This window comes from Prionailurus viverrinus, chromosome E1 (assembly GCF_022837055.1).
Source record: "Prionailurus viverrinus isolate Anna chromosome E1, UM_Priviv_1.0, whole genome shotgun sequence".
NCBI classification, from domain to species: Eukaryota; Metazoa; Chordata; class Mammalia; order Carnivora; family Felidae; genus Prionailurus; species Prionailurus viverrinus.
This window is the reverse complement of record NC_062574.1, coordinates 4361475-4383754: the sequence shown is the minus strand read 5'-3', so window position 1 is coordinate 4383754 and position 22280 is coordinate 4361475. Positions and strand designations below refer to the sequence as shown.

At 54.2% G+C, this 22280-nt stretch overlaps 1 protein-coding gene and 1 long non-coding RNA gene across 12 annotated transcripts in view; one reads left to right on the top strand and one right to left on the bottom strand.

Moving 5' to 3' along the window:
• GAS7 (growth arrest specific 7) overlaps positions 1-22280 on the top strand; it is a 214705-nt gene that overhangs the window by 159967 nt on the left and 32458 nt on the right. For all 8 annotated transcript variants that reach the window (XM_047831879.1, XM_047831877.1, XM_047831885.1 and 5 more), the window contains exons 4-5: positions 6924-7009; positions 15824-15877. In XM_047831879.1, coding sequence (XP_047687835.1) covers positions 6924-7009; positions 15824-15877 — 140 coding nt within the window. The remainder of the gene's footprint in view (positions 1-6923; positions 7010-15823; positions 15878-22280) is intronic.
• LOC125151237 (uncharacterized) lies at positions 12046-21787 on the bottom strand. Of its 4 annotated transcripts, none has more exons than XR_007146693.1 (5): positions 19055-21787; positions 18098-18760; positions 15734-17721; positions 15338-15527; positions 12046-14937 (listed from the first exon to the last, which is right to left on the bottom strand). It is a non-coding gene; the product is annotated as an uncharacterized LOC125151237 (long non-coding RNA). The 4 variants fall into 4 exon arrangements; XR_007146694.1 differs by having other exon boundaries at positions 18098-20940; positions 21077-21787; XR_007146691.1 differs by having other exon boundaries at positions 18098-21787.

The window sequence follows — 22280 nt, the reverse complement described above, 5'->3', positions numbered from 1 at the left end:
TGTTCCAACTGGCCACTCCCCTGTCTCTCCTGCTCCTCAGGCCTCCCTCTTCCCCGAGACACAGCAAAATTGAAATTAGCCAGTTGAAAACCTGTTATGTGTTCAAGGGGAAGGAAGAGTTGAATGTCTCTCGTTGTAAGTCAAAAGCTAGACATGATTGAACTCTATAAGGAGAACATGTTGAAAGCTGAAATGGGCCAAAACTTGGGCTAAAGTTGGCCAGGTTGTGAACGCCAAGGAGAAGTTCTGGAAGGAAATGGAAAGTGCTTCTCCAGTGGACACAGGAAGGATGAGAGAAACAGCCTTATTGCCGATGGGGAGAAAGTTTGGGTGGTCCGGATGGAAGGTCACACCAGCCCCACCATTCCCTGAGGCCAAAGCCCAATCCAGAGCAAGGCTCTAACTCTCTTCAATGCCATGAAGGCTGAGAGAGGTGAGGAAGCTGCAGAAGAAAAGCCTGAAGCTAGCAGGGGTTGGTTCAGGAGGTTTGAGGGAAGAAGCCGCCTCCACAACGTCAAAGTGCAAGGTCAGGCAACAGGTGCTGATGCAGAAGCGACAGCAGGTTCTCCAGAAGGTCGAGCCAAGAGAGTTCATGAAGGTGGCTCCCCTAAGCAATAGACTTCAAGGTGGACCACACAGTGTTCTGTTGGAAGAAGATGCCATCTAGAACTTTCAGAGCTGGTGAAGAGAAGTCAACGCCTGGCTTCAAAGCTTCAAAGGACTGGCTGACTCTCTCCTTAGGGCCTAATGCAGCTGGTGACTTCAAGGTGAAGCCGGTGCTCGTTGGCCATTCCAGAAATCCCAGGGCCCTTCAGAATGATGCTCCTCTACTCCATCTGGGCTCTATCAGTGGAACAACAGAGACTGCCTGACTACGCGTCTGTTTACATCCTGGTTTACTGAATATTTTAAGCCCACTGTTGAGACCCACTGCTGAGAAGAAGGGATTCTTTTCAAAATACGACTGTTCGTTGATGATACACCTGCTCACCCAAGAGCTGTGATGGAAATGGACGGTGAGATACATGTTGTTTTCAGGCCCGCTAATGCAACATCTACTTTGCAGCCGTTGGGTCAGTGAGCCATTTTGACTTTCAAGTCTTACTATTCAAGAGATACATTTTGGAAGGCTCTAGCTGCCATAGATAGTGATTCCTCTGATGCAAACGGAAAACCTTCTGGAAAGGGTCCACCATTCTAGGTGCCGTTAAGAACATTCGCAATTCACGGGAAGAGGTCGAAACACCAACACGAACAGGAGTTTGGAGGAAGTTGATTCCAACCCTCATGGAGGACTTTGAGGGGTTCAAGACTTGAGTGGAGGACGTTACTACAGATGTGGCGGAAACAGCAAGAGAGCTAGAATCAGAAGTGGGGCCCGAAGATGTGACCGAATGGCTACAATCTCATGATGAAACTTCATTGGCTAAGGAGTTGGTTCTTACGGATGAGCAAAGAAAGTGATTTCTTAGATGGAATCCAGTCCTGGCGAAGATGCTGTGAAGATTGTTGACATGACAACAAAGGATTGAGAATATTCCATGAACTTGAGTTGATAAAGCAGCAGCAGGGTTGGAGAGGACGGACTCTGATTCTGAAAGAAGTTCTTCTGTGGGTCAGATGCTCTCAAACAGCATCACCTGTTATAGGGAGATTGTTCGTGAAAAGAGTCCACTGATGCAGGAAACTTTACTGTTGTCTTATTTCAAGAAATTGCCACTGTCCCTCCAGCCACCACCCTGCAGAGTCCGCAGCCATCAACGCTGACCCTCGACCAGCACAGAGATGAGGGTTCGCTGAAAGCTCAGATGATGCCTGATGTTTCTTGGCAATAAAGTGATTTTTTAATTTTTTAAATGTTATTTATTTTTGAGAGAGAGACAGAGTGTGAGTGGGGGAGGGTCAGAGAGAGAGGGAGACACAGAATCCGAAGCAGGCTCCAGGCTCCGAGCTGTCGGCATAGAGCCTGACGTGGGGCTCGAGCTCACAAGCTGTGAGATCACGACCTGAGCTGAAGTCACTTAACTGACTGAGCCACCCAGGTGCTCTGCAATAAAGTATTTTTATTTTTTTAATTTTTTTAACGTTTTTTCCTTTATTATTGAGAGCAAGAGGGACAGAGCATGGGTATGGAAGGGGCCGAGAGACGGAGAGACACAGAATCCGAAGCAGGCTCCAGGCTCTGAGCTGTCAGCACAAAGCCCGATATGGGGCTCGAACTCACAAACCACGAGACCGTGACCTGGGGCCGAAGTCTGATGCTTAACCGACTGAGCCACCCAGGTGCCCCAATAAAGTATTTTTAAATGAAGTATATGCATTTTTTTTTGACATACTGCCCTTAGGCTACTCTTAATAGAGTAGGATGTAAACATAACTTTCACGTACATCTGAGAAACCAAAGCATGCGTTTGACCCACTACATGGTGACGTTTGCTTATTGTGGTGGTCCGGAACCCAACCCGCAATATCTCTGAGGTGTGCCTGTATTTAAACAGGCCTCGGGTAATAAAGCAGTGAATAATGGGGGCCACTTGTCCCAAACTCCTTGGACCATAAGACACTTCCCTTTCCCTTCATTGCCTCACATTTAGAACAAATGCCGCCGAGTTGCATGCCTGGGGAAACCCTGCGTTCCGCCATGTTGACTGTGTGAGGAGGGGTGGGTGTGCGGGGGTCATGAACAAGACCCCGGGGCTCCTGGGTTCCTTAAACTTGAGGAGAGAACTCAAGGGAGTTAGAAAGAAAGGGAGGGAGATTAGAAGGGGGGCTGTCCAGGGCTGAGTTTCTCACTTGGAAGGGGTAAGTCTACTCGTTGGGGTGCTCTAAGGGAACAGTGAGGCATGGAGGAGGGAACTTCCTCTGCTGGGGGTTGGAGCTGGAGGGAAGCAGGGCCACTGACCCCATGGATTCTGGGCGACGGATGTTGCGGACTCTTTTCTGTTGCTTGGCGTCTCTCGGGAACTCTTGTCATGCCCCTCCTTTCTGTCTTTATCCACTTCCTCTCCGACGCCCCTGAAGGCCTCTTTCTTTCCCTTTCTACCCAAACACCCTCTTCTAATGCATCCCTCAAGCCCCCCTCTTTGTTTTTAACCGCCCACAACGAGGGATGAAACCTATACGTGCGTGTGTTTATATCTGTGCTGGAAATTATGAAAGTTACTACATAAGAGCTTCTGTTCCCTTTTTCTTCTCTTAAAAACAGCTGAAATGGGCATTTTCCTTTTTTCTTGTATCCCCAGAACGAATTGTGTCCCTTATGGTTATGAGTGATCATTGACCAATTTTATTTTATTCCACCTGCCCCCTGCTGCCCGGAGGCTGGAGGCCTCAAAAGCACCCACTTCTGGCCTCTAACTCTTGGTCAGCTGAGAGCCCAGAGGACTGGGAATAATCAGGAATGCTCGTGGGTAAGCCGTAACCGTTCAGATCTCCACCAAGCACTTTTTCTGAGTGTGCCTGGGACTGGGGGCCTGAAACATAGCAACACCAGGTCAGGGCAGAGCTGCCGGATGGAGAGAAATGGTTGGATGCAAAATTATTTTTTCTTTCCCGGTAATTGTTTTGACATGGGGAGTAATTAGCCAGCAGCTGACAGCTCAGAACCGAAGTGAGAACAAGAGAATGGATTAGGGACAGAATGCCCCTGCGTTAGGCAGTTCCTGGCTGGCGTTAATGTGGCAGACGGGGTGCCTGGGGGATGCTGGAAGCAGAAGACAGACGTATACTGAGGGTGCACGTTTAGGTGCTGTGAGGGGGTCAGTGGGGGTCAGAAGGGCAGCCCCTGGCCTCCAGGAGGCCCCCTGTAGGGACCCAACATCGTCAGAGGTGGTGACTGCTTCCAGGCTAAGACCTGCTCAGGTAAGAGTATACATATTTCGTGTTTGTAGTCAAACTGAACTGTGGCTCAGTTCTTCTGTTGTTTTAGGGTCAGGGTAATGCTGGCTTTGTGCACTAAACTGGGAAATTTGCCCCATGTTCCTAAAGCCAGGTGCGTTTTTTTTCTAGGATTTTCTTTGTCGAGCGTTTGAATGCATTTGCCCGTAAAACCATCTGGGTCCAGTGCCTTTTGGAGGGAGGTCATTTTTCAAAAGTTTTACTCATTTTGGTGTTTCTAGGGTCCTTTGAAGCCATTTTTAATCATTTGGGTGTTATGGAAGGTCGTGTATTTATTAGCACATAATTACAAATCATATGCTCTTGTATTTATAAAAAAATCTCTTACGAGATCTGCTTATGTATTCTTTCTAATTCCACCTTCTGAGCATTCGTGCTCTCTCTCTGTCTCAAATTAGATGGGCTGACCTGCTTTTTTATTGCTGTGATTCCTCCCCCAGGCGCACACAAAGAGAACTTGCCTGAGTTGTGAATGTCATCCTGCTTCCTAACCAATTCATTTCTGTTGCTGTATTTACACCCCCTCCTCATGTTTTCCTTTGGTTAATTTTACTGGCTTTAAAAATTTTTTCTAAATTATTATTTTTTTATTTTTTTAATGTTTATTTTATTTTTGAGAAAAAGCACGAGCAGGAAAAAGGCAGAGAGAGAGAGAGAGACTCTGAGGCAGGCTCCAGTCTCTGAGCTGTCGGCACAGAGCCCGACGCGGGGCTCGAACCCACAAACCTTGAGATCATGACCTGAGCTGAAGTCAGATGCTTAACTGACTGAGCCACCCAGGCGCCCCTGGAAGGCATTTACTTAAATTTCCAAGTGTTTGGGAGTTAGAGGGATGGGGAATTTGATATTTGTTCTTTTGCTATTATCTGCTTTTACTCCTTTCTGGTCAAAGAATGTGGCCAACGTTCTTTATGCCTTTTGCGATTTACTGACACTTTATTTGTGGCTTAAATATGCCCAAATCATCTTTTTTTTAAGTTTCTGTGGCTTGTTGGCAAAAGACGGTGCCTTTCTTTGTAGCGCATGATGTTTAATATCTAGTTGATTAAATTGCTGGGATAGCCTCACTTTTGTCCACTGCTCAGTTGCATACGGAAAGCGGTCCAGTTTTCCCCTGTTGTCTTAGTTTCTTTTTTTTTTTTTTTTTTTAATTTTTTTTTTTCAACGTTTATTTATTTTTGGGACAGAGAGAGACAGAGCATGAACGGGGGAGAGGCAGAGAGAGAGGGAGACACAGAATCAGAAACAGGCTCCAGGCTGTGAGCCATCAGCCCAGAGCCCGACGCAGGGCTCGAACTCCCGGACCGCGAGATCGTGACCTGGCTGAAGTCGGATGCTTAACCGACTGCGCCACCCAGGCGCCCCTCCCCTGTTGTCTTTAGATGCTGTGCCACGTGAGTTTTATCCATTTCAGTCCTGTGCTGTTTGATAAGTAATAGTTCTCAAATGTTATGCCTTCATCGTGGGTTATATTTATCAGGGTAGGGACCTTCTTGGCATGGCTTATGCCAACTCGAGTGGATTCTCCTCGACGGCCCCCCAGCACCCTCCGATGCTCTTGGAAGCCCACCCCTTTAAGCTGGGGACTCATGGATAGCATCAGCATGTAACTAGCTGCCGAGGGGCATGTGTGCAGACCAGGACTGTGGCTGGCCCAGCGGGTTAATTTGTTTCTTGCTTCCCCAAGCCACCTCCCTGGGGGCCACCTCCGTGCCCAGTTTTCGGTAGCCTTCCTGTGTCCGTGCCCAGCATTCTTCCAGGGGATCAGACCACCCTGCAGATCAGAGAGAAGCCTAGCTGTCCACGGGGGTCTGCCGAGTGGTCTGTGTTTCTGGTCGCAGGGGGTTATGGATTTGTTTTGTTTCTTACTGCAAATGTTAGAGAATGGGAGGCATCCCCCAGCGTGAAAAGGTCCTGCTTGGGGGCAGCCTCCATCACCCCATTGCTTGCTTCCAGCAAATCAGTAGGTGTCAGTGGCTTTCTGCCAGTCTCTCTCTTGCTTCTGGCCACATTCCAGGGCTCTCTCCACAAGAACCACGTGTTGGACCCCACTTTGTAGGTCTTTGGTTCGACCCGCATGGTGGATATGTTGTTCCAAGCCCAGGGCGTAAGGGAGGCACGCTTCTCTGGTCTCCAGAGATCACACAGGCTTGGGGTTCAGGGTGACTGGATTCGGGGACAGAAGCAGTGACCTGCTGTCTCTCCATCTATACCCCTCTCTCCTTTTCACAAGTTACTCCATAACACACAGCTCCTTTCGGCAAATACTGTCTCATTTGATTTTCTTTTTTAAAAACTATTTTGAAAATGTTTATTCATTTTTGAGAGAGAGAGAGAGAGAGAGAGAGAGAGACAGAGCACGAGCGGGGGAGGGGCAGAGAGCGAGGGAGACACAGAATCGGAAGCAGGCTCCAGGCTCCGAGCCATCAGCCCAGAGCCCGACGCGGGGCTCGAACCCACGGACCGCGAGATCATGACCTGAGCCAAAGTCGGACGCCCAACCGACTGAGCCACCCAGGCGGCCTGTGTCTTGTGTGATTTTCATGCCAACAGGGTAGGTTTGGAGATTGGGGAGAATTGTCCCGATTTTCCAGATCCAGAAACTGAGGCTCACCGAGCTCAGTAAGCTCCACGTAACCACGAACCGCAGGCAGGTAGTGGACGGGCCACCTGACTCTGTGGAAGGAGGCTGGACCCTTGATGGGCACCAGTGGCCACAACTGATGCGGCACTTTCGGTGACGGCTGTTAGACTCTCGTGACCCCACCTCCCATTTCAGCACATCCCCTGCTGGTTCAGGAAGAAATGTGGTTACCCCAAGAGTTCCGCCATTGGGTGCTGGGGATTAGAGAGATGTGTGTCAGCCTTTTCTGGCTCCGTGAATACCGGTAAGATCCCGAGAGATGGTCCCAGCCGTGCGAGACGTCTCAGAGCCAGGCAGGAGAAGGAAGGGGCTGTGGCTACAGGCAGCCGGTGTTGCCCGCCTGTGGCCAGCGCAGCTTCTGAGCCGTGTTTCTCTCCCGCAGTGAATGGATACCACGCGGCAGGGACCCCAGCGCACCCTCCCGAGACTGCCCACATGAGTGTCCGAAAATCCACCGGTGATTCCCAGGTAAGGGGTCCTGTGACGGGAGGTAGTGGGGGGGGGGGGTCAGTCATGCAGGGCCAGGGGGCTGTCGTCAAGACGGTGCGTCCCGGGGGTCCGGGGGACGGCAGTGCAGGTCTGGTTGGTATAGAAAGCGGTTGGTGTATCTGGGTCGTTCCCACGTGCCATGATTGGAGGAAAGCGGGTGATTGTGCCTTGCTGGTTTTCTCTAGGACTTGCAGGCGGCTGGGGGCGGGGGGTGATTTTGGTGGATCGTAGGGCACAGGGTTCCATCCTGCCGTCTGGATTCCTGTTACGTAGAGTCTAGGTTTCCGTCGCTTTGCGAGTATGGATGGGGCCGGGCGATTTCCCTTCCCCACCCCTACGTGAAATTTGTTCTCATACTTAATAATCTAGCACAGAGACCACAGTAGGATGGGAGCACATGGGGGAAAGGCTTAAGATTCCCATCCTGGCTTCTCCATCACCACATCCGTTGGCATTTATGCAGACACACGTCTGTACCTTTCCCGTGTCACAGGTGAGGCCACGGAGTCTTAGACCGCTCAGGTGACTCAGGCAGGTTCACACGGTTACCAAGTGATCAGACCGGACTCTGACGCCGAGCCCCGGGGTGCTCCTAGTTTGCGTTAAGCTGTGTCCGAGGAACGAAGGATTGGCTTGTTCTAATCTGTCCGTAAGTTCTGTCCAGAAGATGTTCTGAGTGAAGGCCCCAGGGTCCACCAGTCCTTTCCAGGAGCTCCTCTGCCAGGCCCCAGGGGTGAAGATGGCAGTGGTGATACCTGTGTTGGCTGCTGTGCGGGATGACCGTGGCCGCTTACCCCAACAGCGGGTGCCACGTGCCCTTCCGAGCAAGGCCTTGTGATCTGTTGCTGAGCTCAGCCGAGCTGTGACACTTGGCAGTCACACAGACAGGAGTGTTCATTTTTGGAAACTTTGTTCGGTCGGGCCCAGGTTAATTCAGCTAACGCTCTGGGAAAGAAATCGGACGTCCGTCTGGGCCAAGGCTTCTCCCCTTTTGACGGACTTCCTCATCACCCAGGCCTCTTGTTAAAAATGTAGGTTCTGGGGCGCCTGGGTGGCTCAGTCGACTTCGGCTCAGGTCATGATCTCGCGGTTCGTGGGTTCGAGCCCTGCGTCGGGCTCTGTGCTGATGTCTCAGAGCCCAGAGCCTGCTTCGGATTCTGTGTCTCCCTCTCTCTCTGCCCCTCCCCGGCTCGCGCTCTCTCTCTCTCTCTCAAAAATGAATAAACATTTTTAAAAATGTAGATTCTGATTCAGAAGGTCTAGGAGGGACCCTGAAGTTCTGTGTTTCCAACCAGTCCCCGGATGATGCTGATGATGTAGGTCAGGGGACCGCGACTTTAGCCGCGAGGACCCGGGCACAGACGATAGGACACAGCATGTGAACGTAACCGCTTTGCTCCCCTGCTCACGGCACACGTCCCTCCCAGCCCTGGCACTGTGTGTTTTCTGCTGAGCCCCCAAACTGCCTCTGCCGATCTATGTGGGACGAACCTGACTTTTACCACCCGGCTGCATGGTGATTTCTGAAGACCTCAGCTTAGGTCCTTCTCCGCTGTAACAGAACGGAAAAAGCTGGTGTTGGCTTGGGTGCATCAAGAAGAATATTGGAAACATCCCCCCCCCCCCGTCATTCTTGCTTCTTTCTCTGACAGAACATAGTACCCCCCACCCCCAAATACAGTGACGTTATTACTAAACCTTTTTGTTTTTTAACGTATATGGATATAACCATCTCAGAAGCTGACTTTTGACCCAGGAATTTCCCCCTCCAGTATCTGTGCTCGGAACACATCCCGGGATTCTGATTTGTGTGCAAAGCATCATTTACGGCACTACCCGTGTTGGGCCCAACCTAACTATCTAACAACACGGGACGGGTAAAAATGGATTTTGGCACTGAATATCCATCCATCCTGCTATGTCATGCAGACATGAGAAAGCCCTTTTCTGAAGAATATATAATGATTCAGGGAAATGCAGAGAGAACATGATAGTTGGGGGGGGGGGGGAAGCACGCACACGTCTCAAAAATAAATAACTAATAACTAATAACTAATAACTTTAAAAAAAATTTTTTTTAATTTTTTTTTTTTTAACGTTTATTTATTTTTGGGACAGAGAGAGAGAGACAGAGCATGAACGGGGGAGGCGCAGAGAGAGAGGGAGACACAGAATCAGAAACAGGCTCCAGGCTCCGAGCCATCAGCCCAGAGCCCGACGCGGGGCTCGAACTCACGGACCGCGAGATCGTGACCTGAGCCGAAGTCGGACGCTTAACCGACTGCGCCACCCAGGCGCCCCCCAAAATTTTTTTTTTTAAAGGGGCCCCTGGGTGTCTGTCGGTTAAGCGTCCAACTTCAGCTCCGGTCATGATCTCGCACTCACAAGTCCGAGCTCTGTGCCGACAGCTCGGAGCCTGGAGCCTGCTTGGGATTCACTCTCTCCCTCTCTCTCTGCCCCTCCCCCCGCTTGCATATGCACACACATGCTGTCTCTCGAAATAAATAAATAAAGTTAAAAGAAAAGAAAAGAAAAAGAAATGTCCAGTTAGAAAATACACATGGTGTTGAGGTTGAGAAAGCCTAAGGTACTTTTTGTTTTCTCTGCACTTTGCAGTATTTTTCGCATTGCCTAGAATGAGTATGTTTTACTTTAATGGAAGGCAGACACAGTGAGCAGTGGTAGAAACCAGGTTCTGGTCCCTGGGGACGCAGAGCAGGCCAGCTCTGGAGACCCCGGCCTGGACGGGCCGTGACTGCTGAGGGGCAGGTGGAAATTGAGTGTGTATTCTTTTTTGGACGGTAACGTTGAGCGTTGATGTGTCATCAGAGTAACAAAAATAGGGGGCGCCTGGGTGGCTCAGTCGGTTAAGCGTCTGACTCCATTTTGGCTCGGGTCATGATCTCACGGTTCATGAGATCGAGTCCCGTGGAGGGCTCTGCACTGACCGCACAGAGCGCTTGGGATTCTCTCTCTCCCGCTCTCTCTGCCCTTCCGCGCCCCCCCCCTTCAAAAATGTTAAAAAAATGTCTTTAAGTAACAAAAATAAAAGTGCGTGGAGAGAGCAAATACGCAGTGGTTCACCGCTTCCCACGACTGGAATGTAGCGTGTTGGTTTTTTTTTTTAGGCAGTGGAAGGATTCTAGAAGGCGCTGGTTTCCCACAAAGGTGCTTGGGGCCAATCACAGAAAGAGGATGAGTTTTATTGTTTACAGAGCCAGCAAGCTATCCCCAAAGTAAACAGGGCGCTCTTTGACATGCAAAGTATTACTCACGCTATCCCTGTGAATTATAATGAACAGCAATTAGGACTTTGTAATACCTGGAGAGTGAATGAATGAGCAAAGGAACGCATGGCTGGTGGAGATACAGGGTAGGGGGCTGGGCCAAGCAGCTTGCCCAGGGTTTGCTCAAAGCCCTCTATGGTTTGGTTTTGTTTTGTTTTGTTTTGTTTTGTTTTTTCTGTTCTCTGCTCCTCCTTAAGCAGGCTAATCAGGGAGATTAGCATGTTGGGGGTGGGGAGTGCATACCTGATCTTCCCAGGCCACCAGGAATGTGTCCCCCACCGTGCCCCCGTCGTGGACAGGACTGATGCAGGCTGGGTGCCTGCCTGGTCCTCCCCAAGTCCTGGGAGACCAGATGGCCCGGCACAGGTGGTGGTGGCCTGGTGCCACCTAGTGGAAGTTTTCCAGCCTGCAGCCTTGGGATGGGCTGCCGGGGTATTGGATAAATGGGGTCCACCTGATTGCGAGGCTGGGGTGTCAGAGGCTGATAGTCTTACTGGCCTTTGTTGGAAGCACATCCTGGTCTGTCCCCTGCCTGCCCGCCTGTGATGGGCTCCCTCTCGGATCCCTGTGCAGGTGGGGTGGGGGTCACACAAGGGATCTGCCCCTGGAGCCCAGGCCCTTTGGTGGCCAAAGTTGTTCTGGCTTCCCATGAGCATCCCCCAGGAAGACCCAGGAGAGGAGACAGGGGCTGGGACCAAAGGCTTGGAAACTGAAGGGTCCCACCAGAGAAGGGAGTTTGAGGTAGACTCCTCTACCCGGTGGGGCTTCCCTTGAGCCCAGCAACACATGTTGCATTGAGTGTCTCCTCCTTGGCCAGGCATTGACTCGCAGGCACATAGCCCAGCCCCTGCCTTGCTGGAGAAGGCACGAGATAAACAAGTGTTTCGTGTCAGCAGTGGTACGGGCTGGAGGGAAGTGTGTGTCCCTGGGACCTGGCCGGTGGCGGTCAGTGATGGCAGAAACGTCAGTGATGGGCTTTGTAGGAAAAGGTGCGTAAGCTAAGACTGGGCAGATGAGTGAGGGTTTAGCCTGGCACAGGGTGGTGGTGGGAACAGCCTTCCAGGTGGAGGGAACAGCACATGCGGATAGCCGGAAGGGGAAGGAGGGCAGTGGTTTCAGAGAATCCACAGCGGCCGAGTGGGGCTGTGGTTTACAGGCTCAGCAGGTGTCAGGAGGGCGGAAGGTGGGGCCGGCCGAGTCTGCACAGGCCTACTGTGAGGGGCTTGGGTTTTATTCTGACGGTACAGGGAAGCCATCGAGAGGCTTCATTCTGGATCCCGCCTGCCGAGGAGGTAGGGCTGGGAGACGGGGTCAGAAGACGTGCAAAGTCTGGGTTTGCATGGCAGTTGTGAACGTACAATGCAGTCCACCCAGCTCTACCTTTGTGGGTGACCACCCTTGTGGGTCCTCACCGCATGGTAACAGCAGAGTGGCCCCGGGCCAGAGAGGAGGAAACCAGGCTGGGGAGGGACTCTTAAAAAAGGAGAGAAACTTTCCAGAATCCTAGGCAAAGGACATTTAAAAACAAACACACTTTTATTGGAGTGCCTGGGTGGTTCAGTCGGTTAAGCATCCGTCCCTTGATTTCGGCTCAGGTCATGATCTCGTGGTTCGCAGGCGCTGAGCCTGCTTGGGATTCTCTGTCTGTCTGTCTCTCTCTGCCCCTCCCCTGATCTCTCTCTCAAAATAAATAAACTTTAAAAATAAATAAATAAATAAATAAATAAATAAATAAATAAACTTTTATTATGGACACTGGTAACATCCCAAGGCTAAAGTCCATTCCACTTTTACAGGTGGATACATTGGTTGCTGTATCTTTTTACTCTGTTCCTCTCTCTCCGGAGATGTAATTCATCCAGTCATTTACAACGTACAGTGTTGCGCGACCATCAGTAACAATCCATTTGAGAGCCCTTTGATCACCCTGGAAAGAATCCCCAAAAGTCTTGGGCACCCACTAATCTGCTTTCTGCCTGTCTCTCTGTAGGTGAGCCCCTTTTCTTCTGGACATTTCATAGAAGTGAAAAGGCACCATGCAGGGCCTCCATGTGTCTGGCTTCTTTCACTCACAACAATGTTTCAAGGTCTGCGAATGTTGCAAATGGAGTGACACTGTGTTCCTTTCCCCGGGGCCACGTAGTATCCCATCCTGTGGACTCACCATTTTATCTCATCTACGGCTTTAGCTCCTTTTAATCTAGACTCTATTTTCCCCACACATTTGTTCTTTCTCTCTTGGCCCACGGTAGCTGTTTGTGGGAAGAGCCCAGGTCAGTTGCAGAGTGACCCTGATGCATTATCTACTTCCTTTCTTCTGCTTAGATTCAGGGTTAGCAGTTTTGGCAAAGGTTTCTACCTCCTGGGGCTTCTCAGGTTAGCACCCCTCCAGCGATGCTGAGTTTGGGCTCCCGGTGAATGCGATGGCCCCTTTGCAAGGGCGCATTTTCCCTTTCTGATTAGCCAGTAATCTGGGGGTGGGGGGACGGTAAGGGCGATACTGTTCCTCAGTGCTTCAGCATCCTTGGTGACCGTGGCCTGGATCCGTTTTGGCTTTGGGGTTTGCAAATGGTAATTTTCTGATTCCTTAACCATTTTTAGGGGCATTCTTCCATAAAGAAATACCGCATACACCCCCCGCCCCCTTTGCTGCCTTTTAAGTTACTCGTTTTCGGTCGTTATTCACAATCATGCCCAAACTGTCCCAAATTTGGCTTGTTGGACCCTCTCTCTGCTGGCACCTGGGTCCTTTGGTGAGACCACATTGTTCTTTGCCCTGTTTCTTCCCTCCCAGAACGACTGAATGTGCCAGATGTGTCTGGCATCTGGAATGAGCCATTTCTCCAAGGGACTCGTTTCCTTTTAGTATGGAATAGTATTTAGAAGCCAGCTTCTGGCTAGTAGGTGTTCTCCCTGTGATGGAGGTGTAATTCCTTCCGGGCCCTTTTGTGAAGTGCTACAGGTGTGTGTGTGTGGATGTGTGTGATGTGTGGATGTGTGGACACGTATGTGTATATAGTGCGTGTATATGATGCATGTGTATGTAGGTGATGTTGGGACAGTAGGCACAGACCACTGGCAGCAAGGACAGAGCCTGAGCTGCCTGGAAGGGCTTGGCGTCACCCTGCTCAGCCCTGGCTGAGACTGAGTATCCAGGAGGGCAGAGAGGGCGGGGGAGGGGGGGCAGAGGACCCCTCCCCCCCATTGTCAATGCCATTACTTGCACTCCTGTCCTGGTCCCAGTTACAGGGAGGAGGGCCACCTCTGTGTCCGGCTCCATTCCACAGAGCCTTGGACACGGTGGTCCCCAGGTCAGTGACTGTGGATGATGATCTTTCTTGACCCCTGTGGAGCCACCTGGAAAACAAGAGATTGTCCCTGGTCTCAAAGTGGGGAGCCGGCAGAATATCGAGAAAAGCGAGACTCAGCCGTAGGCTCCAGTGTCACTTGCCTTGTGACCCTAGACAAATGAGTTCGTTTCTGCAAGCCTCAGTATCCCCATCTGTGCAACGGAGGTGGTGCCTCTGAATTCGCGGGGTCTGGGAGGATTACGCAGGTTTGAGTATGTCTGATGCCTAGGCTGGTGTCTCCCTCCTTCTGAGTTTCCCCCCTCGTCCCCGTCGTCAGCATCGATACGGAGACTGGTTGCTAGTGCATTAGCTGACATCCTGGTGGGTGAGAGCTCGGAGTGTGGTGGCAGTTGTGTGTCGATGGTGGGGAGAATCCATGCTGGGGTGTCCCCTTCCCCTTTCCCCTCCCCGGCATGGGTTTGTTTGGCCAGTGCCTCTGCGTGGATGAACCTGCGAGAGACCCCCGCACCTGCCCCAGGATAGTGGCACTCGAGCTCCAGCCACGTGGCCTCGGTCTTCCTCCCAATTTGGGCACATGCCCTGGGCGACCACTGATGGCTGGAGACGATTCGGGGGAAGGTCGTGCATCGTTGCTCTGGAAATGTCTGGGGAAGCTGTGGCTGGTCACACGCTTGAGCCTGTGCGGCTGCCATAGTGAGGGAGCCTGGATGAATGACACCACGTAGATCAGTGTGTCCCCAGGGGAGGCCCCCAGACTCTGCTTCAGAGGCGCTGGCCCACCTAATTGCTGCCGGCTCAGCTCCGGGGGGTGCGGCCGGGATCCAATTTGGGGCCAATGCCTGTTAATTCTGATGTCCTCCAAAGCTTGTGGACCGTCGATAGCAACCGGTGAAATCGAGGCTCAGAGGAGGCCCGTGGCTTGGCAGGGTGTCCAGACTACTGAGTTTATTTCCTCGCCCGGGACATGACCGATCTATAGAGTTCTTTTAGCTGGACGGTCAGAGGGCATCCGCTTCCATTAACGGACTTCCCTTACCAGCCCGGGTCGATCTGGACGGGAGTAAAGGAATGAGGGAACCACAAACAGGGACTAAGTCAAGCTCCCTGTTTTGTGTGGTGAGCAGCTGAGATCCTGAGGCAGAGCTGACCCCTACCCCCGCCCCGCCACCCCACCGATGCTCATCCTTGCCGGTGGTCCGGGCTTCGCTGGCCCGGGATGGGGGGCTGCTGGTTCCCTGAGGCTGCGTGGAGGGACCTCTCTCTCTGAGCCTTTTCTAGGAAGTGTCAACAACCACGTCCTTAAGTTTCACTAGAGAAAGAAAGCCGTGGGTCCCACATCATGCGTGCACCCCACGCACCGTGTGGCTCAGGACAGTCTGGGACCCTGTTGACTCGTTAATGTAACTGCTGATCGTGGGGCAGTGACGACCCAGGATCGACCTGCCCCTTTAGGCTCCTGTGTGACCCATGTCGTGTTTTCAGCTTAGGAATCCTTAATTTTCTGCACCAGGACCATCCTAGGACCGGGGCAAGATGTTGAGGACCTGGGGACGGAGGCATTTGGGACCCTAGTTTGCTTGCAGGCAACAGGAAAACATAAAGAGGCAATCCAGAGCCTGAATGAATAAGAGCCTCAACTCGCCTCTGCCGAGAAATCCCTCCTGCCTCCCTCCCACGTCACGGAGGTGGCCGAGCCCGCCCCCCCTCACCCCGCCAGCCATGCACGTTCCGCGGCTTGAGGATTGGACATGTCGGACCCTGGGGATTCAGAATAAGATGTCATGGAGGTGGTGGCCTGCTTTAACTCTCTGTTCTCGGGTGGCTTCTGCGGGTTCGGGCAGCAGGCGGACCGGTCTGCCAGCAGAGGGCAGCTGAGGGGTTAACTGCCCGAATCAGGAACTGGGAGAAGAGGAGGGAGACCTGGTTTGGAGCTGTGCGGGAGGCTTCCTCCTGTTTGCCTTCAAAGCAGGGGGGCCCCCCCGGAGCAGTGTGGGGTCCGGGCCACCCCTGCCTGCCCTCTTCCAGAACATGGTGACTTAAGGGTTAATGGCAGCTTGAGCATCCGCCCCCCCCCACAACTTCCCCAGCAAGGGGCCTCCACTCACCGCCCCCCTGCCTTCGGGGAGCCCGAACAGAAAGCGCAAACGTCCAGGATGGAGAACAGCTTTGATGATGTTTCTTGCCTCTCTCCCCAGAACCTGGGATCCTCGTCACCAGGCAAAAAGCAGAACAAGGAGAACACCATCACGGTAAGTGACTCCCCGCTGGGTGCTGCTCCCAGGTTGGGCAGGTTGGGCGAGCTCTGGGGCTTTCTGCCATGCTGGGTGGTTGCCATGGCAATGTGGACCGCTGAGCTGAGCGGAAGCCCAGCCTGGAAACTGGGGAGTTCCAGAGCTTGGATGTAGCCGAAATGCCCCCCTGCCTCCCCCACCCCCGCCCTCCACCCTGACCCTTCTGTTGATTTCACTCCGGATGACCGATGATGACCGAGCGCAGGCGTGGTGGGATCGATGCAGAAGCCGTGGCGGGCGGGGCGGGGGGGTGGTTGGAAGGGGAGTGGGCCATACTCCGCCTAAGTGACATGACATGTAAATTACACCCACTGGGGCTTGCTTTCACGCAGGGTGACTTTTAGGAGGTACCAAAGTTAAAAACAAGAGAAAGCACCCTAAGAATAGAGTTCCTGATGGGAGCAGGCGGCTCCTGCCTGGGGTGGCCAGACCGACTCTTGGGGCTCTTGCAGAAGCCCACCAAGCTCCCACGTGCAGGCTGAGGAGGGCACCCCTCTACACACACACACACACACACACACACACACACACACACACCAGCCGCATGTTGGGGGCAGATGCATCGTCTGGCTGCTCAGACAGCCAAGGGCTCGGAGACGTGAGAAGTGTGGTCCTGGGTTTGCTGTTTGGACACAGGTGCCCCGGAGCCGGGAATGGGGACCTGCTCTCCTGGGCTCCGTCTGTCACAGGCAGCTCTGAGCCGTTCTGACCACCCCCACGGAGATGACCCCGACAGTGGGTATGCCTTCCCTGGCTGGTGGAGGCTGCAAATCCTGCTTTGGAGGAAAGAGAGGTTTGCATGCACAACGACATCAGTAGCAACAGTTGCTGCCCCTTTGGTGTGCACTTACTATGCACCAGTAGTGTTCCGAGCGGCTCATTTCGCTCTCCGCTCACTGTGTGAGGGGGAGGGGACAGAACCAGTGTTGTGAACAAGGGGTCTGAAGCCAGAGGGTCCGTTACAGCACCTGCGAGCTGCACGGCAGCCCGGGACAAGTGTCTCTGCCCCTTTGGGTCTCAGTGTCCACGTCTGTACAATGGGGAGATGGTGGGTGTCTGAGCCTCGGGGATCGTGTGCAGACTAAATGAGTCTGTACACAGAAAGCACTTAGAACAGAGCTTGTAGTCAGTGCTCTGTGTCCAGTCGCCTTCTCGACCCGGTTTACAGATGAGGAAACTGAGGCACACAGCCATATACCTCTCCCGGCTGGGAAGCATCGGGATTCGAGACCTGTGCTGTCACCTCCTGAGAGCGGGGCCTGAGTCCAGGGCAGATCTCCTGAGGGTATCTTCCTGCCACTTTAGGGTGCCATCAAGTGCCCCAGAGCAAGGCAGAAGCCCCTAAAGTTCCCTGAAACGGGGAAAGAGGAAGAAGGCGGGGAGCGTATGTGGGAATTGTGGGAGAAAATTCCAAAGCAGAAATGGAAAGCGGAAAGCAGTTGCCTGGAAGGGGGAGACAGTCTCAGGCCCCAGGGTGGGGCCCCCGTCACCCACCTGCTGTGCCTTGCCTTTGAGCCTTTGAGCCTTTGAGCCGGAGCGTGGGGCATCCCCTGAGCGCCCTGGGCCTCGCCCCAGGGTCTCCTCTCCAGCACACCTTGTTCACCGGCCCTCCCAGCCCGTGTCCTCCCTCCTCCTTCCACTGACCTACATCGGTGCCTCTCCGAGCTAGCCTGCAAAGTGCAGTCGGCCGCCACAGCCTCCGGGGAGCTTACTTAAAACGCGGGTTCCTCAAAGGATTCCTGGACCTACGACCTGGTTGGTCTGGGACCCCAGCCGGAGTCTGCCAGTTTTTGCTGGAGAACCTGAGGATGGGAGGGATTGGCCAGAGGGTGCAGAGCAGCTCCCCGGTCTTGGGGCTGGGTCTGCCGGCTGCGTGCCCCCAGGTGTCCAGATGGGTGAAGGCCTGTGTGCCTCCCCTCTTCCCTGTCCCTACAGCACTCGCTCCCTCCCTGCCCCGTCCCCAGCCCTTCCTCTGGGCTCTGATCCTCCAGAGCTCATGGTTTTCCAGGGAGGAGACCCGCAGGGCCACTGGGACGGGGTGGGGGCAGGGGGTACGGTCCAGCTCCCGGGGTGCAGGAAGCCCCTCCTGGTGAGTGGGGATGATGGGGTGAGCAGTCTCCCACCCTGTCACCCTGTCGGGGTGCAGATCCCATGGAGCAGACACTTAGAGCGATTTACCCGGATGCTTGCTGGGGAGCAAAGGGTCGTGCGTCCAGGTCCTGGTCCGGGTCTGCGTCTTCGTGGGGGCTACGGAGCCAGGATTGAGCTCGATTCTGAGATTCCAGCCTCCCCCTCCCGCTGGTGGCCCGGAGCACGCCTTGGGCAGGGCCAGCTGTGGACCGGATTGCTTGATGAGGAATGACAGGCACTAAGGGCAGCTCGCAGCCCTCGGCACAAACACGATGTGTCAGAATCTAGACGATTCCAGAGAAGATGACAATTACACCACCACACTCCCGTCTTGGAAGGAAGGTTCTGGGGACTCCTGTGGTCCTCAGCCTCCGCTTCCTGATGTGACCTGGCGGGCACCCTGGAACCCTGGGTGGGAGCCCGAGGGCGGGAGGTGAGCCCTCCGGGTCACTTCTTCTCTGCTCCCACAGACCTCGGCTCTGACTTTCCCCCTTCCACGCCCTCCCAGATCAGCCTCCCTCCAGAAGCACAGTCAGAGCCAGCTGCCCAGATGGGTGGGTGAGGGACCGTGGCCTCTGCCCTCCAGCGCAGCCTCCGCATGGGGCCGGGACTGGGGGCCGCGGGGGATGCGCTCAGGGACTCCCCGCATCGGGGCCCGGGCGCCGGTCGAACCTGTGCTCAGCAGGGAGGGGAACGGCTTCCTCCATTTATCTGAGGGTTGGAGAAAACGGGGTTGGTGTCAGCATAAAGATGCTGCAGGTCGAGGATGGTGATTTCAGGAGGAGCGAGGGTGGGGGGAGGTGGCTCCCAGAACTTCTCGCAAACAGTATTCATGGAGAGGCAGACCCCCGGTCCTCCATGTTGAGCACCCCTTCCTGCCCGAGCCCCTGCCTTGGATAGGAGCGTAGAAGGCGGTGCGACTAACGTGGAAAGCCAGACCGTCTGACTTCAGACCGTGACGGCACCGTCAGTTACACACAAGCTGTGTGATCTTGCATAACTTACCTAACCTCTCTGTGCCTTTGTTTCCTGCTCTGTAGCATGGGGATAATAATAGCACCCGCCTTCCAGGGTTGCCGTGACAACTGAGTGAGGCGATAGGTGTAAAGCAGTCAGAACGAGTTACTAGCTCTTAGCAGGGGATGGTTCCTTAGGACGCCCCCCCCCCCCACCCCGCGCCCCGTGTCTGCTGGGAGGAAGACGATCCGTGGAGCTCTGGCGGTGCCCGAGAGGCCTTGGGAGGAGGGCTGGTCCCTGGGGAGCCTCACCTGGTGGGTGTTCTCCCTCCAGTGCGCCCCCTCTGCCGCGGCCAGTGTGTACACCCCGCGAGTAGCCCAGTCAGGTCACTGTGCTTCAGGGCACTTTCCGGGCTGCCGTGCCTGCAGGGTGCCCCTCCGGCCTCAGTTTTGACTGCTCCCTGCCTCCCCAACTGTGGGGCGCATCCTGAGACCTCGGGCCTTCCCCCCACCTACAACTCTCTGTACCTCCCACCCCCTGTCTGCCAAACCCTAACCCTCTCATTACCTAAATCTCTCTCTCTCTGATTCCTCCCCCAGTCCCTCGCTCTTCCTGCAGTCCCAGCACCCATGTTTAAGCCCAGTGGTCTATTTATCCCAAAGTGGTGCCATTACTTTCTCACTTGTCTGCCTTCCTCGTGAGGCTATAAGACCGTTGAGGACAGAGAGCATTCTGTCCGTCTCTGGCCCTTGAGTCATTGCACCAAGAGACCCTTCCTGAGCTCCTGTCGGGGGCTGTGCTTGCCAGGCAATAGGGCAACAGCGGGGAAAGGGTCTCCCTCCCCTCGTGGGGCGGACTGTCTGGCAAGAAAAGAGATGCTAATTAAGCAGTCATGAGAAGTGTAATTACAAATGCGTGTGTGCAAAGGGCTGGAAGCATCTAGCAGGGTAGCCACTCAGCAGATGTTTGCATGGGAAATGGCCGAGCAAGGGGTCCGCCGAATGAACGGCTCTGGGTGGAGGCCTTGAGCTCTGTGGTCAGCCCAGCTCTGATTCGGATTCTTGCTTTCTGTGACCCTCGGGTTTTCTTCTTGCAAAAATGAGACCCGTGTTAACCCAGCTGGCGGGGTTGCTGGGATGACGACCTGGGAGTGAATGCATGCAAGGCCCCTGGTGGGGTGTCCGAGTGAGGGCTGTCCACTGATTCCCCCCCCCCGCCCGTCCCCCCAGGGGTGGAGGGGGGTGTTAACAGCTGCCTCCTGGGGCGGTGGTTGGGGGGGAGGGAGGCCGGCAGGGTGCAGTTCTCCAGTCGCCCACCAGGAGGCGCAGGGCTCTGTGAGCATTGGGGAAATGCACCCCCCCCCCCCCCCCGGAAAGCTGGGAGCCAGCCTGTCCCCAAACCAGAGTTGGTACAGGCGGGGGACAGGCACCCTGGGGTCCCCAACCAGTCTGTCCAAGGACCTGTGTCCTCACCGAGTGGTAAGAGCAACAACAGGGATGAGCCCTTACCCGCCCCTCCTGTCTCCCCCAGCCCAGACAGCTCCCTTTCAGTGGTTGTGATGGGGCCACGTGTGGGACCCCTTGCCTCTACACGCCAACAGGACACCCTAGAAGACACTTGTGTCCACTTCTGGGTACCACCATGCCCCCCCCTCCCCTCCTGGTTCCGTGATCCTTAAGGCCCAGTCTAATGTCACAGTTAATTTGTCATTAGATTTGTTTGAAATTTTCACGGACCACATTATTAAGCAAGACAAAATGCCTCGCGATCGCTGTTATCTTTGGACATAGGAGTAGCCAGAACATGAAATAAGGAACACGTGAAGCTTTGCAGTCCAGCCCCCCGTTTCCACGATTCGACGGGAGATGCGTGTGGCCGTCGGTCATTGAAGCCCCGGAAGGAGACTCCCCTCTGGACACGCCTTGAGCGGCAGCCTGGAGAGAGGGTGTGGGGAGACCGTTGTCTGCTGTGGGGATTGAGAGGTGGCCCTCCCTCACCGCCCACAGCAGGCTCCTGCAGGCCAGGGACACCTTGGGGCGGAAATTCCCCACCCCAGGGGGTCCCTCGCACCTGCACTTTGACCTTGGTGGAAATCCGTGCTCCCTGTTTCTGGGGTTCTCTGGGTCATTCCTGCCACTCTGTCTTTTCCTTCAGAATGGGAATCTCAGCCCTTCCTTCCACCAGATGTCAGGGTCCGGGAGGAGGGGGCTCCTGTCCTCGGCTGGGACTTCTCCCCTGCTCTCCTCCCAAGACTACAAGGAAGACCTGTGCCCCTGGCAGCAGAGGGTGGGGGCCCCGAACCCCAGGACACGGCTGGGGGCCCGTGAGCCCGACTCAGCTGGCAGAGGAATTTGGTCGTCCTTAACTTTGAATCACTTGCCAGCATTTAAACATTGAGACGCTTCGCCTAAGAGTCCTGATTTTTGGCTTCTCTTGAGTCGGCTCTTTGTGCCGGCTTGACACCAGTCGGGAGGAGCTAGGAGGAATCCGCTGGCTACCCGCATCTCCGCAGACCCCACCTCTTCCCAAGGGGGAGGTTGCTCGCCCCCCCCTCCCCTCTGCCCCCACGCTAAAGTTTCTGACCAAGTGGCGCCTGTACCTTGTTTGTTTGCATGGCTGCTTGGCTTTGGAGTTGATGGCCTCTCTCCAGAACCCCTGGGGTTTTCTTTTTCTTTTAATTTTTTTAAAGTTTATTTATTTTGAGAGCGAAAGAAAGAGAGAGAGAGAGAGAATGCTAGCAGGGCAGGGGCAGAGAGAGAGGGAGAGAGAGAATCCCAAGCAGGCTCCGTGCTGTCAGCGTAGACCCTGACATGGGGCTCGAACTCACGAACCGGGAGATCATGACCTGAGCCGGAACCAAGAGTCAGACGCTTAAGCGACTGAGTCCCCCCAAGCAACCCCAGGACCCCTGGGTTTTCTGCACAGCTCTTGCCTTGATCATCAGACGGCCCCCAATGCAGCAGCTCCATGCTCCGTGGTGAGAGTTAAAGTCTGCAGGGTGAGGCTCTGTGGCTCCCACAAAGGACACAAACGAGCAGGTTCCCCAGGAGCGGATCCCGGGCTGGAAACAGGCCCGGCAAAAGCAGTGGTAAAACCACTTCCCCCTGGCGGACAAGCTTGGGCAGGAAAAGTGTGAGACAGGTCCCAGGAATGTCTGCACTGCCCTCTCCTGGGCGAGGGCCAACCCCGAGCACACATCCCGGACCATCTTTTCAGACGCTCTTTGTTCGTAGAATAAATATTGTGAAATGAAACGCACAAGGTAACCTGTCGC